Source organism: Lissotriton helveticus, chromosome 2_1 (assembly GCF_964261635.1).
Source record: "Lissotriton helveticus chromosome 2_1, aLisHel1.1, whole genome shotgun sequence".
In the NCBI taxonomy this organism is placed as follows: domain Eukaryota; kingdom Metazoa; phylum Chordata; class Amphibia; order Caudata; family Salamandridae; genus Lissotriton; species Lissotriton helveticus.
The window spans coordinates 457,716,055-457,731,242 of NC_136059.1; the positions used below are offsets into that span (position 1 = coordinate 457,716,055).

General features: G+C 46.9%; 1 protein-coding gene across 7 annotated transcripts in view; it reads left to right on the forward strand.

The window, feature by feature from the left end:
- Nucleotides 1-15,188, forward strand: part of DDX4 (DEAD-box helicase 4) — a 1,965,714-nt gene that overhangs the window by 1,463,890 nt on the left and 486,636 nt on the right. For all 7 annotated transcript variants that reach the window (XM_078675096.1, XM_078675100.1, XM_078675101.1 and 4 more), the window contains one exon: nucleotides 9,871-10,022. In XM_078675096.1, the coding sequence (XP_078531222.1) occupies nucleotides 9,871-10,022 (152 nt within the window). The remainder of the gene's footprint in view (nucleotides 1-9,870; nucleotides 10,023-15,188) is intronic.

The following is a 15,188-nucleotide window of genomic DNA, read 5'->3' on the forward strand; positions in this document are numbered from 1 at the left end:
TAAATGAGTGTATAGGAACAAGACCTAGTGCCAAATGACTGGGCACCAGGCTGTCAGAAGTAGACCCAACACGGCCTACGCGTTTCGAATCCTTATTAATGACCGGATTCTCTTCCGGACCATAGAAAGCTCTGCAGAGGAAACAAAAAGAAAAGAAACAAAGACCAAATCTCAGCTGGTAATTCAGACTTTCAGAAAAAAACAATAAAGCCTCATGAGCACTACTACACAAAAACCACATCTCCAGCTTACCCAACGAAAGGACAATGAAGAATTATTTGGGGGAGTGTGGTGGCTCCTGAATGAAAAGGAAAAGAAAAGGAAACTTAGAAATCAAAAAAGGGGGTATTAGTGACACTTCTAAATAGCAAGTCAATGATGCACGTCCTTAGCATCGTGTAGCCAAATGGGTTACCTCAGAGGGAGTTGCAGGTGTCTTTGGGTGGCAGTAGTCAAATCTTCAATACAGGCGCAGCAAGGAGCGGTGACCTTAATAAACAATATACGTAAAATTTAGAACGTATACACATTGTAGGCTGACACAGCCACCTACTCGCGCAATAGCTCGGGCCGGCATGATGTGCTTACCAGGCGAAGGTCCTAATTTGAGTCCGGGAGAATTTCCGGCAAGCTCGGTATGTAATTGCAGCGTCAAGGGATAGTTCAAAACGCCGCCTTTCTGCCAAGACACAAAAAGCAGTCACCGCGGTTAGGACTGAGTTGGCTAGGGTCCAAAGCCACATGTAAACTAAAACTGGTTGAAGGGACAGAGTTATTACCGTAGGAGAACCGAGTCTGACTCCATGGACGAGCGAATCGTCAGTGGCAGCACACAACGTGTTGCGCATTTTCCTTTTCATTCAGGAGCCACCACACTCCCCCAAATAATTCTTCATTGTACTTTCGATGGGTAAGCTGGAGATGTGGTTTTTGTGTAGTAGTGCTCATGAGGCTTTATTGTTTTTTTCTGAAAGTCTGAATTACCAGCTGAGATTTGGTCTTTGTTTCTTTTCTTTTTGTTTCCTCTGCAGAGCGTTCTATGGTCCTGAAGAGAATCCTGTCATTAATAAGGATTCAAAACGCGTAGGCCGTGTTGGGTCTACTTCTGACAGCCTGGTGCCCAGTCATTTGGCACTAGGTCTTGTTCCTATACACTCATTTAGTGTTATAAGTTTTTTTGACAACTAATCAACAAAAAGTGGAATGATAGCAGTGTATTGTTTGCAACTTCTAGGAATTGCCCTATAATCTGATAGTTGACCCGACATTTTTCCAACTGGCTTACTCATTTCCAGTTTGTGTGTATCTTATGGATGTTAAATGAAAGTGGATTGAATGTGATATGTCTGAAGAGTGACGATATGGTTGAAGTCTTTTTACTGCTTTTTGTGTCCTAATTTTCATTGCTGGATAAGAATATAACCCGAAATGACGCAGTAAAGTATAAATTGTGTTCATTTTGAATAAACAGCTATTGAATAGCCCCTCCGGGTATTGAACTGTTGTCTGTATTTTGGAGAAAGGATTCTGCTAAAAGAATACATCAGTATTTGCATCTCCCCTTTGTTGGGGTTGATTTGCGGCACCATGCGTTAGATGGCCGGGAGCTGGCGGCGTTTATTCTTTGCTCCGCTCTGGATATCTCTGAGGTGCTTGTTCTTGCCATGGCTTTTTCGGTTGCCCTTTGCCGCCATGCTTGGCTTCGGGACAGTGTGTTCCCGGAAAATGTTAGGGAACGGCTTTTTAGATCTTCCCTTCGATGGCACTCTTTATTTCCAGGCCCCGGCAGACTCTGCCATCCAGAGGTTTTTTGCGGGGCTTTGGCCTTCTCCTCCTCGTCCCTCTTCTCCCCCTCAGTGACCTGTGAGTTGATCTGGTTTTTGGGAGCTGTTCTTTTGTTGTGGCTGATCACCCCTTTTGTGTGATCTGTGTGCTTACTGTGCATTAGAGTCCTCTTTGTTGGGACTGTGGTTCTGTTGACTGCTGGCTGGCCCTTCTTGACTGTGTGTTTGTGCTTTGAGTTATCTACACCAGGTTGGCCTGAGATTGGGCCTTCTGTTTTCTCTTTGGCTGCTTGACAAGCCTTCAGGGATTTTTCCAGCGGATCTTTCTGTTGTCCTCTGCTGCGGAAGTTTCTTCCGAATAGGGTTCCCATATCTTGAGACTTGACAAACCCTATGTAGGGTAGTGGAAGCTATTGTATAGCTTGTTCTGTGCTTGGAAGTTATGGTCGCCTTTGGGCCTCTGCTCTCACTGGCGTTTAAGTATGTTGCAGGTGCACTTCCCCTCTGGCTTGGAATGCCTTTGGTGGCGCCCCAGGGTATCCTTCTCCGGGGTCCTTGCGCTGTTAGCCTGGTCTGACCTGTTGTCTGCGGCCTGGCGTTATGGCTCTGGTTCCACGCCTTTTTGTGTCTTGTGTGCGGACCCTTCCCAGAGGTGTGTCCGGGCCCTTCTTCGCCTTCCTGCTCTCTGTCCTGGGGGCTGAGATGGATTTCTGTTCCTCCCTCAGGCGCCTCTCCCCATTCTCTTGCCCCCTTTCATTACTAGGGGTCCTGGCCCCTCTGCTATCCTCTAGGTTGTGGTCTTTTGGTTGGGCTTCTGCCCTTGTTCCTTACTTGGGTTGTCACATTCTGTGTTGGGGGCTGTCTGGGAGTCTTGTTGTGCATTGTTTGTCCCACACTGCTTCCCCTTCATTGTAATTGGTTAAGGTTATGGTCCTGTTATGTTTTCATGACACTTTTCATGTGTTCCTGACTCAAGGGGGGGGGAGCTATCTTTGTGCTGGCAGGGTTGCTTTTCAGGGCTATGCTCTGTTCTTTATTCTTTTTCCCTGCCTGGGGTACTGCAGTTTTTGTCACTGCTCCTTATGGTGGTGTTCCCCACCATTATCCAGTATTATGGGTGTCTTTCATAGATTCACATGCCTGAATCATTCCCCGTCGTCGAGATGGGAGCCCCGGTAATAGAAAAGTAATGTCCTATAGACATACATAGAGAAAAATAGGCCTAAGGGCCTTGCCTTAGTAGCCTATCTATGTCCTTTTGTGAAAAGGACCAAATTCCAAAGGTAGCCAATCAGCTACCACCTCCCTCTAGAACCTTCCTGCCAGGAGCCTCAGTCTCTCAGATTTTCTACCGCACGTTGTGCTAGGGAGTCCCCACCTGAGCTCTCCTCAGGTTTCTTCAAATTCTTTACTTTCTTCACAAAAACTTGGATTCTACTTCAAATATGGCTGAACAACAGAAAAGAGGACTATTCAGAGCTTGTTCTTCTTGTGGCAAGAAGAGACTGCACGTCGACGACAAGCATGAGACTTGCCTCTACTGCCTCTACCCTGACCACACAGTAAAGGACTGCAGGGTATGTAGAACATTCTCTACCAAAACCCTTAAGGATAGAGAAGGCAGACTGCTCCTCTGGCTAAACAGACTAAAAACCAGAGATGTTGAGGTGCTCTCCTCGGAGGGCAGTGAAATGGCCTCAGTTTCCTCAAAACTGTCCTTAAAAAGGCCAAGGGAGGCTTCCCCTGGCCATCCAGACGTCCCTCACAAAAAGACTACTTCAAAGTCTTCTGAGGCAAGATCTGATACGTCTGTGAAGGATGCTGCAACCTTCAGAAAGCCATCGCAGTCCTCGTCGTCTACTTCGATGACATTATCTTCAAGAAAAACGAACTATGTTTCCACATCGACGACGACGATCTCGACGACGGTGGCATCGTCAGCCTTGACTTCAACGACGACGACCACCCACTCGTCGACGACGGGTAAGCCAATATCGTCGATTGTACTTATTAAAAAACAGCAATCGTTTGTCAAAACTCCGTCGTCATCTCCGTCGACGTTGACAAAACAGAAAACACCGACATCGTCGACGAGAATTCAGTCGACGTCCACCGCATCGTCGACGAAGACACCGACGACGGTAGGAGCACCGCCGACGACAACTACACCGTCGACGGCTACTACGACGCCGACGACAAAACTGCCGTCGACGTCCACGACGACGGCGAAGGCACCGTCGACGACCGCATCGACGACGGCGAAGGTACCGTCGACGCCAACTCCGTCGACGGCTAAGGCACCGTCGACGGCTACTCTGTCGACGACCGCCTCGTCGACGACAGCTTCATCGGCGAAGGGACACTCGACGCTTGAAAAGCGATCGACGGCGATACCGTCGACGACCTCGTCGACGACCTCGTCGACGACGACATCATCGACGCCATGGAAAAAAGCGGAGTTAATTCCATCAAAAAAGGTCACCAAACTCCCTATTACGCCCGAATTAACATCACCCAGTAGGGTTCAATCACTGCTTCCTTCTCACATACTTCAAGCTGACGAATCAGATGATGACCACTTCGAACAAGCTACTAGCCCGTCAGATCTCAACGTCAAATGCCAGAGTACTGACGATGACGGAGATGATGTTATATTTACGGAAGAAACTATTCAGGCTCAGGTACATACTCAAGTCACTCCAATGATAGTATTACCGGCCGAGATAGTTCAGGATCTTCAATTCCTGATCACAGACTATAAAAAGAGATTCCCAGAATCGTCAGCGACACCATCACATGGCAATTCTCAAGAATCTTCCACACAGCAAAGATCACCAAGGGCAAGACCAACGCCTTTGGTTATTCCTCAAGATACTGAACAGGTTCACAACATACAATCCTCTGATGATGACGACGAACCTCCTGAGGAAGGTGAGGTTAGAGATGACCTCTCTCAAAACAGAGATGATGAGGATTACGTTGCTCATTCTCCGGCCACACCGGAACCCAGCACATCAGACTCTCCACCAGTGGATATCGGTGGATTCCACAATTTAATAGAGAGAGCGGCCACCAGATTTCACATGGCAATGGAAACAAAAGTAACAGATTGTTTCTTGTATGACTTCAAAGACCCCATAAGAAAGGAGGCACGATCCATTCCCATAATAGAACATATCTGGGAACAGGGGCTACAACTCATGCAAACACCTGCATCTGTTTCTATAGTGGTCCCTAGACTGGACAAAAAATATAGGGCTCCGTCAACGGCAGCCACTTGTTTTAATTCACATCCAAAACCTGATTCGGTCGTCACTCAAGCCGCCCAGAAGAACTCCAGAAACCCATCCTCGCCACTCTCAGCACCACCAGACAAGGAGGGCAGGAAATTGGATGGCATAGGCAAACGCTTCTCCACAACGTCAGCCATGACGGTCAAAGTGGCCAACGCCATTGCTCTGCTGGGCAGATACAATAGGCAACTATGGGAGGATATTGCTCCATATCTCACGCACGTGCCTGATGACTTGAAAAATGAGGTCCAGGCACTCCTTCATGAAGGTCAAATATCGGCATCAGAAATCATAGACTCAGCTGTCGATGTCGCCATGACAGGCTTCAGACAGCTTGCAGGTGCCGCAGTTTTGCGCAGGCAAGGTTGGCTCAAAGCGACGTCCTTCAGACAGGAAGTACAAACCAAAGTTGTAGATATGCCCTATGACGGACAACTACTATTTGGTGCTAAAATAGATGAAGCCTTGCAGACGATAAAGAAAGACACCGATACTGCAAGGGCTCTCGGGACTTTACAATTCAGGAACCAGTCCTTTCGAGGGCACAGAGGACGAGGACAATCCACGTACAGAGGATCTTATCAAGGCAAATCCACATATAATCAAAATCGCTCCCAATATCCACAGCGACAGCAACAACAAAGTCGTCAGACCCCCTACGGGAGACCGAACTTCAGAGGCAAATCGCAAAAGAAAACGGCTGGCGGAAGACAATGACCATTTCCCGCAGCCAGTCCCCCCACCGTCCGGTCCGCTCAAAATTGGTGGCAAGCTAACACATTTCCTCCAAAATTGGAAAAGGATTACGACGGATCGGTGGGTACTACAATTGATTCAACACGGTCACACCTTGGAATTCAACTCCATCCCACCGTTCACCCCTCCTCACAAACATCATCACAGACACCTTCGTCTGCTACTGCAGGAAATCTCTTCCATGATAAAAAAGGGAGCAATAGAGCGAGTCCCATCAGCTCAAAAGGGAAAGGGATTTTATTCCCGCTTCTTTTTAATCCAACAGAAAAAGAAGAAATGGAGGCCCATTCTAGATCTCAGGGCACTCAATGCCTTCCTGAAAAGCCAATCGTTTCGTATGGTGACTATCCAGGAAATCTTAGGCTCCCTGGAGGAAGGAGACTTTATGACATCTTTGGACCTGCAAGATGCATATTACCATGTCCCAATACACAAACGACACAAAAAATTCCTACGATTCGAAGTAGCAGGTCTCCATTACCAATTTTGTGTCCTCCCATTTGGCCTCAAATCAGCACCTCGCATTTTTACAAAGTGCCTGGCTCCTGTGGCAGCTTACCTGAGACAACAGAATCACCAGGTCTTCCCCTACCTAGACGACTGGCTGGTGAAAGCACCGTCTCTCACGGACGCACAGCTGTCTTCCAACGCCTGTCTCAACATTTTCCGGAGCCTGGGTTTGACTCTCAACTTCGAAAAATCTACTTTACAACCCACCAGGATAATAACATTTCTGGGGGCCACTATAAACACCATTTCCTCCAAAGCTTTCCCATCTCTGGAAAGAAAAAACAAACTGATGACTCTAGCTACCGCGATATCTTCAAAACCAACCATCAAAGTAAGGATTTTCAAATCTCTTCTAGGGATGATGTCTTCCTGCATTCTACTCATCCCTCACTGTCGGCTCAGAATGCGCCCCCTTCAGGAGGCCCTGACCAAACAGTGGACCCAATGTACAGATTCCTTCGAGGATCACATAGTCGTCACTCGACAGATATCCGAGACGCTGGGCTGGTGGATGAAGCACAAGAACCTATCCAAAGGTCTTACGTTCTTGTTACCAGAAACTCCACACGTCATAACGACGGACGCTTCTCTCGAAGGCTGGGGTGCAGTCCTTCAAGACTTACAAATCAGCGGCAGATGGTCGGAGCAAGAGAAGGCTCTGCATATCAACCTCCTAGAACTACGTGCAGTCCTTCACTCCCTACAGGCATTCCTCCCTCGCATCAAAAATTCTGCAGTGCTAGTGAGGACAGACAACACGACCACAATGCACTACTTAAACAAGCAGGGAGGGACACGCTCGCTGACGCTGTCTCGCGAATCACAAAAAATTTGGAGCTGGCTACTGCTCAACAACATCACATTAACATCGGAGTATGTCCCAGGAAAAGACAACGTCATAGCAGACGCTCTCAGCAGACAGAGGTCAATGTCCCACGAATGGGAACTGAACCAGCAAGTTCTAGACAACATCTTCTCGGCATGGGGAACACCTCAAATAGACCTCTTTGCCACCAAGGAGAACAAAAAATGCCAAAGCTTCGCAAGTTGGCATCCCCAACAGGGGTCATTAGGAAATGCATTTTCCATCGCATGGCGCAACGTGTTTGCGTACGCGTTTCCGCCATTTCCCCTGATCAGCAGAGTCATCCGGAAGATGAAAATGGAGCATTGCACATTGATTCTCATGGCCCCATACTGGCCGAGACAACATTGGTTCGCGGACCTCCGACGCCTCTCAGTCCGTCCATCAATCCAACTGCCTCAACATCCTTCTCTACTCTCGATGTCCAAAGGCCAGATACTCCACCCGAATCTGACATCTCTCAGATTATCGGCTTGGCTCCTGAGTACCGAGAATTCTGTCACCTAAGCATCCCGCAGGAGTGCAAAGAAGTCCTAGCTAAAGCAAGAGCAGTTAGCACGAACAAAACTTATTCCTTGAAATGGAAGCGCTTTTGTATTTGGTGTAAAGACAACAATATACACCCTTTTAGAATCACTCCAGAGCAGATACTGCCTTATCTCCTGCATCTGGCCCAAACAGGTCTTGCGCATGCTTCCATCAGGGTACACCTGGCAGCAATCTCTCGCTTCACCAGGTCTTCAAAAGGCCCTTCACTATGGTCCAACAGACTGATAAAACAGTTCCTTAAAGGGCTTTACAGATCTTTCCCTAGACCAAGACGAATACCACCAACGTGGCATCTGAATATTGTACTCAATCAGTTAATGAAACATCCATTTGAACCTATCCATAGGGCTGAACTCAAATACATTTCCTGGAAAACTGCACTTCTTTTAGCTCTAACATCAGCCAGAAGAGTCAGTGAGTTGCAAGCTCTTTCGATACAGGATCCTTTCTTGCAATTTAGAGAAGACAGAGTCATCTTAAGAACCAACCCACGTTTCATTCCTAAAGTCCCCTCGGACTTCCATCTCAATGAACCGCTTGTGCTTCGCTCATTCTTCCCGAACCCAGGCACAGTGGCGGAAAGATCTCTTCACTCTTTGGACATTAAGAGATGTCTAAAATTTTACCTGGACAAAACAAAAGCTTTCAGAAAGACCAAACAACTTTTCGTTGCCTTCAGCAGGCCGAGAAAAGGCATGCCACTCTCCAAACAATCCATTTCCAGATGGATATCGGCAACAATTGCATTTTGTCATGACAAAGCCGGACGTCCATTACATTCCTCAGTCCGAGCACATTCCACGAGAGCTGTGTCCACATCGGCAGCACTATTCGCTGGTGTACCGATTCTGGATATCTGCAGAGCGGCCACCTGGAAATCGCCGCACACCTTTACCAGACACTACTGCCTGGACACGGAACTGATGCAGGATGCAGCTGTGGGCCAAGCTGTACTTCGCCATCTCTTCCAGTAAGATGAGCCTTCCTACTTCCCACCGTCCTGCAATGGTATGCACATTTATTTACTTTACTCTCTATATTACTGATGGTATCTAGTCACATGATATGTATTATCTCAGACTGTTATATTCCATCGCATATGTGCATAATGTATTGCTTGCTATTCTGATTCAGGCATGTGAATCTATGAAAGACACCCATAATACTGGATAAGAAATGCGTTACTTACCTGTAACAGCAGTTATCCAGTATTGGTGTCTTTCATAGATTCACATGCAACCCTCCCACCTCCCCAGGAAGGACTCATCTCTCACTACAGAGCATATCTTACGTCTACCTAGCTTGGTGCGTACGAAAATCTGAGAGACTGAGGCTCCTGGCAGGAAGGTTCTAGAGGGAGGTGGTAGCTGATTGGCTACCTTTGGAATTTGGTCCTTTTCACAAAAGGACATAGATAGGCTACTAAGGCAAGGCCCTTAGGCCTATTTTTCTCTATGTATGTCTATAGGACATTACTTTTCTATTACCGGGGCTCCCATCTCGACGACGGGGAATGATTCAGGCATGTGAATCTATGAAAGACACCAATACTGGATAACTGCTGTTACAGGTAAGTAACGCATTTCTTCCTTTTTTCTTTTCGCACACTGTTCCCATACACTCACAGTTTTGTCTGATGGCTCTGTGTTGTGGCGCGGAAAAGTTCTCTGAAGAAAACTGAGATAGGCGCCGGGGTGTGACTTGTGTGACCTCGCTGACGTCACGTGCGCGGGCTCCGCAGGGGCAGAGTCGGGTGATGGCATCCCAGTCACCTCCACCCCCTCCATCCACCTCCCAACCCTCTACACAGCGCACAGTGATGCTGTGGCACACAAAATTCTGTATCCAATCTCACACCTAGGGATAATTCCACGTGAAAGAATCTGCGGCTAGAATAGTCTCTACCAGATACACCATTACCGAAGCTAAGTAACTCGTACATTGGGCTATTACATAACGTGAAATGTCACCAGGTTTTGGCTGGTGCAGTGCCCTAACTAGAGTTACTAGCCAAATCTAGAATACCCACCCACCTAGAATGCTTTTGTCCTCTTGATTCACTGTGATATTAATTGTCTAATTCTTTTGTTTTTCTCATTTCCTCAAACCACAGGCAGCTTTCCTTTTGCCAATCCTTGCTCACATGATGCAGGAGGGAGTTCCTCCTCACAGTATAGATCTGCAAGAACCTGAAGCAATAATTGTTGCTCCGACAAGAGAACTAATCAACCAGATCTTTCTTGATGCAAGAAAGTTTGCATATGGGTATGTTGACAATTGAAATAGTAACCAAATTTAATATCATAACATAAAATTTCTATAAAATCTGAACCTATGAAATGGTGTACATATTTTAATACACATTGGATAAATATGTACCGGTAGTTTACGGTCACTGACAGAATATCAGAACCAAAAATATCATATGGACAGATTATTGTACTAAAAACATCAAGGACCAAAATATTGAGAAGATAAGTGCAAATAGGCAAGTATAGTTTTACTATTCTTACCTCCACATAGAAGTACCTTGAAAATATGTATATCTTTAAGGTACATATATGTGGAGCCTTAATATAATAACACTTTATTTACCCATAGAAACTTGCCTTCACAATATTTTTATTCTCTATATTCTTGCAATATATTTTATTCCACAATATTTTTAGTTCTGATATTTGTCTAAACACTGTAGTTTACCCTGCTTCTTCTTGTTTGCATCAAATACAATTGCATTCACTTTAGCATTGCCATTCCAGTGTCTGTAGGAACTATATGGACCTTAGTCAGCTCAATTGATTGGCCATTTATTTATAATGTTATCCTTTTGTATATCGTTCAGATATGTAATCTCAGAATATTAAAAACATTAATAGGAATTTATGCACAAGCTTTCTGTTCTCACACCTAGCTGCAACACTTTAAATATATCGTTAATTCTACTAGTCCAAATGTAAAAAGTATTGCTTCCTCTTCTTCACATGATGATTGACAAACTTCAGTCATTGCATCAGGTTTGACAGTGTGATGGATAGTTTAAATTGACTGACACTTTTTGCAACACTTGTGCATCCCTTCTGGGTAACTTTTACAAAGTCCATTCTCAACACTTCTGTACTGAAATTTGACCACGGTTGTATAAGTTCTCCTCCAGATGTCTACGAAGCTACCATTACCAAGGTGTTGCAGGTCTTGTGTGGTTTAAGACGGAGTGCAGGCTCCAATTCACAATACCTTTCCTTTCCAGTGTGGTCAGAGGCCATAAACCACTTATTAGGGATGAGCAACCTCACCACTTGGTAATTAGCAAGTATGTCTTTTGTGAAAGACAGTCTCAAGACTTTGACTCTTGTATTTCTGAGCAGTAGCTTTAAATAATGAGCTAGGAAAAGAAAACCTGAAAAATACACCTTTCTAATGGATACTACTAACCACAGATTCCTCACCTTGTGTATGTCCCTAGGTGCCAGACTAGATATGAAGATTTTTCTCAGTAATTCCCTTCGGCCGCCGGTATGTGGCGTCATGCGACTCTCCATTGGATCTCTCCTGCCCCAGAACTAACATTGGGGCCACAATATAACTGCCACCTCCGCGAGCCGACATCCGTTTCTTTCTAATATCTGTCTACACTGTCAGAGGTTAACTCTTAGTAATCCAATTTTGCCAGGATGCAGATCTCTAATTAAAATCTTTTTAGTATGAATCAAAGGAGTCCATTCCACAGAATGGGAAGGAGGAGGAGGTGGTGAGACATTGGTAGATGGATAGAGCAGTGGTTCTTAAACTTCTGACTTCTGTGGACCCGCTTTTAATCATTACTGGAATAGGGGGAACCCGACTGAATCCTTATTGGAATAAGCTGCACCACTACTGAGTCATTATTGGACTCCGGGGACCCCCACTTAAACAGTTTTGATTATGTGAACCGCAAAGCAATACGCAACACTACAAAAACAAGCATTAATCAAAAAATACAGACATTTTGAAATATTTAACTTAATTACCAAACAAATATAAAAAAAACAAAATGTATCAGTGACGAAAAATGTGAAGCTTTTCTGAATTCAAATGCGGTCGCAAATATGTCTGAGTATACCAGTGTAATTTTTAGCATCCGATTTAAGATGTCTTCATTTTTCTAATTTATGTATATACTATTTATTATTCTGTTAATGTTGTATAATTTTGAGTTTGGGCTAAGGACCCATAGGGGTACACGGACCACTGGTTAAGAGCCACTGAGAGGGAGTCTCCATCAGAAACCGTGTTAACTAAGGTAAGTAACATGATGGTTACTTCTAACCACATATTTATCACCTTGTGAATGGATTCCAAAGCAGTACCTACTCAGGTGGTGGATTTGTGGAATGGGTCAGACCGGAAAATACTGCTGGACCTTACAAATGGGCCAAGTGCCCTCCCACCGGACCTGGCTCTCCAGGCAGTAGTGCATTGTGAATGTGTAAATTGACACCCACATCTGAAAGAAACAGGTTAGTATTAGATTCCTTACCTTAGAATATCCCCAGGCGTCAGTCTAGATCTGGAAACTTTTGCGTAGCAGTACCCCTGCGCGTCGCTAGGCATCGTCTGCGGCTCCCCGTCAGTCGTTGGCGCCGGGATGACGTTGCCGAAGTACTTAGACGCCACCCTCGCTCACTGACGTCAGTTCTTTTTTCAACGCCAGCAAGCTCCGATCCGGAAAAGTGGTACCCTTAGTCATTTTTTGACTAAAGTTTTTGATCTGTTTTTTCTCGAGTCGAACGACTCCATCGGTGCCGGTAGGGATGCCCGGGTTCAAACCCTGTGCCGACTGCATCCGACTGATGTCAGTTACCGACCCCCATCGCCGGTGCCTAAGTTGTTTGGGGCCCGACCACGATGACAAGTCATGCCCCAACTGCCGGGCCTTGATGTCGAAAGCTAGGCGGGAGCGGTCCCCTAAGCGCCTCGAGCTCCGGCAGTCGGCCCGCACCGTTCGAGGTCCAGGAGGAGGTGGAGGGACCGGTCGCGGGGCCGAAGTCATCACAGCTCGGCGAGTCGACACCACTCGTCGGGCTCCAAGTCCTCAGGTAAGAGGCACAAGAAGTTGAAGGCGCGACACCGCTCTTCCAACTCCCCCCAATGCTCGCACGATGCGGCCGGGGGTTCAGGCGACACCGCCCACGCGTCTCCGCCGGAGCTGCAGACGTCGCAGCCAGCCCCACACCCGCCGGTCCCTGGGCTGAATGCGATGCCGGAGGAGATTCGTGACTTCCTCGTGGCCATGAGGACTCACTTCCCTCCGTCGAGGCTTGTCGGCGCGCCTTCGGGCCCCGCAGCCCTGACTAGGGGCCTTGGCGGGAGGGCGGCTTAAGCCCTGGCGCCATCGGGTGCTTCGGCGACTTCGTTCCCGATGCCGTAAGGCCCCACTGGGTCCGGATCCGGGTCACCGCTGGTCGACCTCACGACCCCTCCGCCGGTGCCAACCCCCAGGGTGCCGTCCCCGGACGACGACGTCCCCGGTATTCCATCCGATGTGGGCTGGATACAACGGACCCGCTAGGCAGGGCGATTGCAACGACGGTGGTGGTTCGCCGCCACGCCTGGCTGAGGTCCGCCAACTTTTCGGCTGATGTCCAGAACACCCTTATGGACATGCTGTTTGCTGGCCGTAGCCTTTTTGGCGACAAGGCAGACAGTGCACTTGAGCGCTTTAAGTACTCCAGGACTACGGCCAAGTCCTTGGGCCTGTCGGCCCTGCGCCAGCAAACTGCTGCCTTTCGCTCTTTTCGTGACCAAGGAAGGGGAGCCCCCACATGTCCTGCCAGCCTCGGGCCGCAGACTAACATCCAGCACAGTGGCGGACGTGGTAACCGCCTTGGCGGTGCCCGGGGACAACGGCGAGGCCAGTCCACATCCACCACCGCAGCATCTGCCTCAAAGCCCTCCTAGTCCGAGCTTTCAGGCCCATTCCACGCCAGTGGGGGGGCAGGGTTCGGCATCACCTCCTCCACTGGCGCACCATCACATCGGACAGGTGGGTGCTGCAAATCGTCCGAAGGGGCTACTCCCTCCCCTTCGAGGCGACCCTGTGAGAAGTTGGCCTGATATGATGTTCACTAGTTCTAGTGATCAACTTGTATCAGTCCAAACAACCCTTATGGTGATTGGTTGTAAGTCAACCTTATTAGACCAGCTATCCTAATGGTAGCATGGACAAAGCAGTCTTAGGCTAAACTCTTTTGGCATGTGAAGCCAGCTGTTTTACCACATATTGTCATGTATTCCTATAGGTTCTGAATCGATCCCCCTATTCCTGACCCTATTCTAGTTAAACAAACCAACAAGTTAACTAGCAGTCAGCCCATGAGGCAGAAAACCCCCATGATGCAGATACCGTTATCTGACGCAGTCACACTACGGCACAGGAACGTGTTATCTGATTAGGTCATAACGCTTGCGATCTAATTAGACAAGCGATATTCCTCCAGCCCCCGATAAGGCATACGGAGTTCTCATAACAAATCAAACCTATGACAACCTGGGCAAAACCCTGCGGCCATTGTTTTGATTTCACCGAGAACTTTAGTAAAAGAATGTGCTAACGAGCAAATCGTATGACATCTTTATTGACGTATCTATGTCCATCCTTACGTCAATCTCGGCACCTTAAAGGTATAAATATTACCGATCTTGCCATATGCAAACACACGCGTGGTGACGAGACGGAGCAGCCATACTTGCCGAAGCCAAGAGCAGAGCAGACCCCGCTGGCAGCAGCCCCGCCTTCCTGACGCGCTGAGAGAAGCTGCTTTCTCCTGCCAAGAATCCAGCACCGGCGTTTCCGGGTAGCCCTCGCAGGCAGCCTGGAATATCGAGACCAGAGAGAGAGATACCATTCCTCATTCATCCTAACTTCCAGGTACAGAACTGAATAACCCCTCACAGAGAATTCTTTAGTTATTCACTTGGCAAAAACAAACTTAACTTAAACTGTAACTATCTATTCCCGCCCTCGTATTAGACTTAGGTCAGGTACACGGGGTAGGCGTATCTAGAAACACCAGTTGAGTACGTTTAGTCAAATGTATATGTGTATGTAATATATTTTATTCATTTTAAACATCTTATGGCTTAGAAACCATATCAATGTTTTTACAGTATTATTTTATACTGCTGCTCTTAATGTATGCACTTTACTTAACTATAAGTATTGCAATAATATCGATCCATTTCTCTTGTATGAGAAAAGAGACTGATCAATAAATAACACCTTTTTATTGAACACGCCCATCTCTTCCTTTTCTCTACATTCTGATGAGACTAAGAATGCACGTACTGACTGAGTAAAATAATTTGCCTTTTGTTCACACGACTCTCGAGATTGACTCTTGATTAGGGGAGAGCAAAGTTGTCATGTTCTATGGTTGTCAGAAACTAAATCCC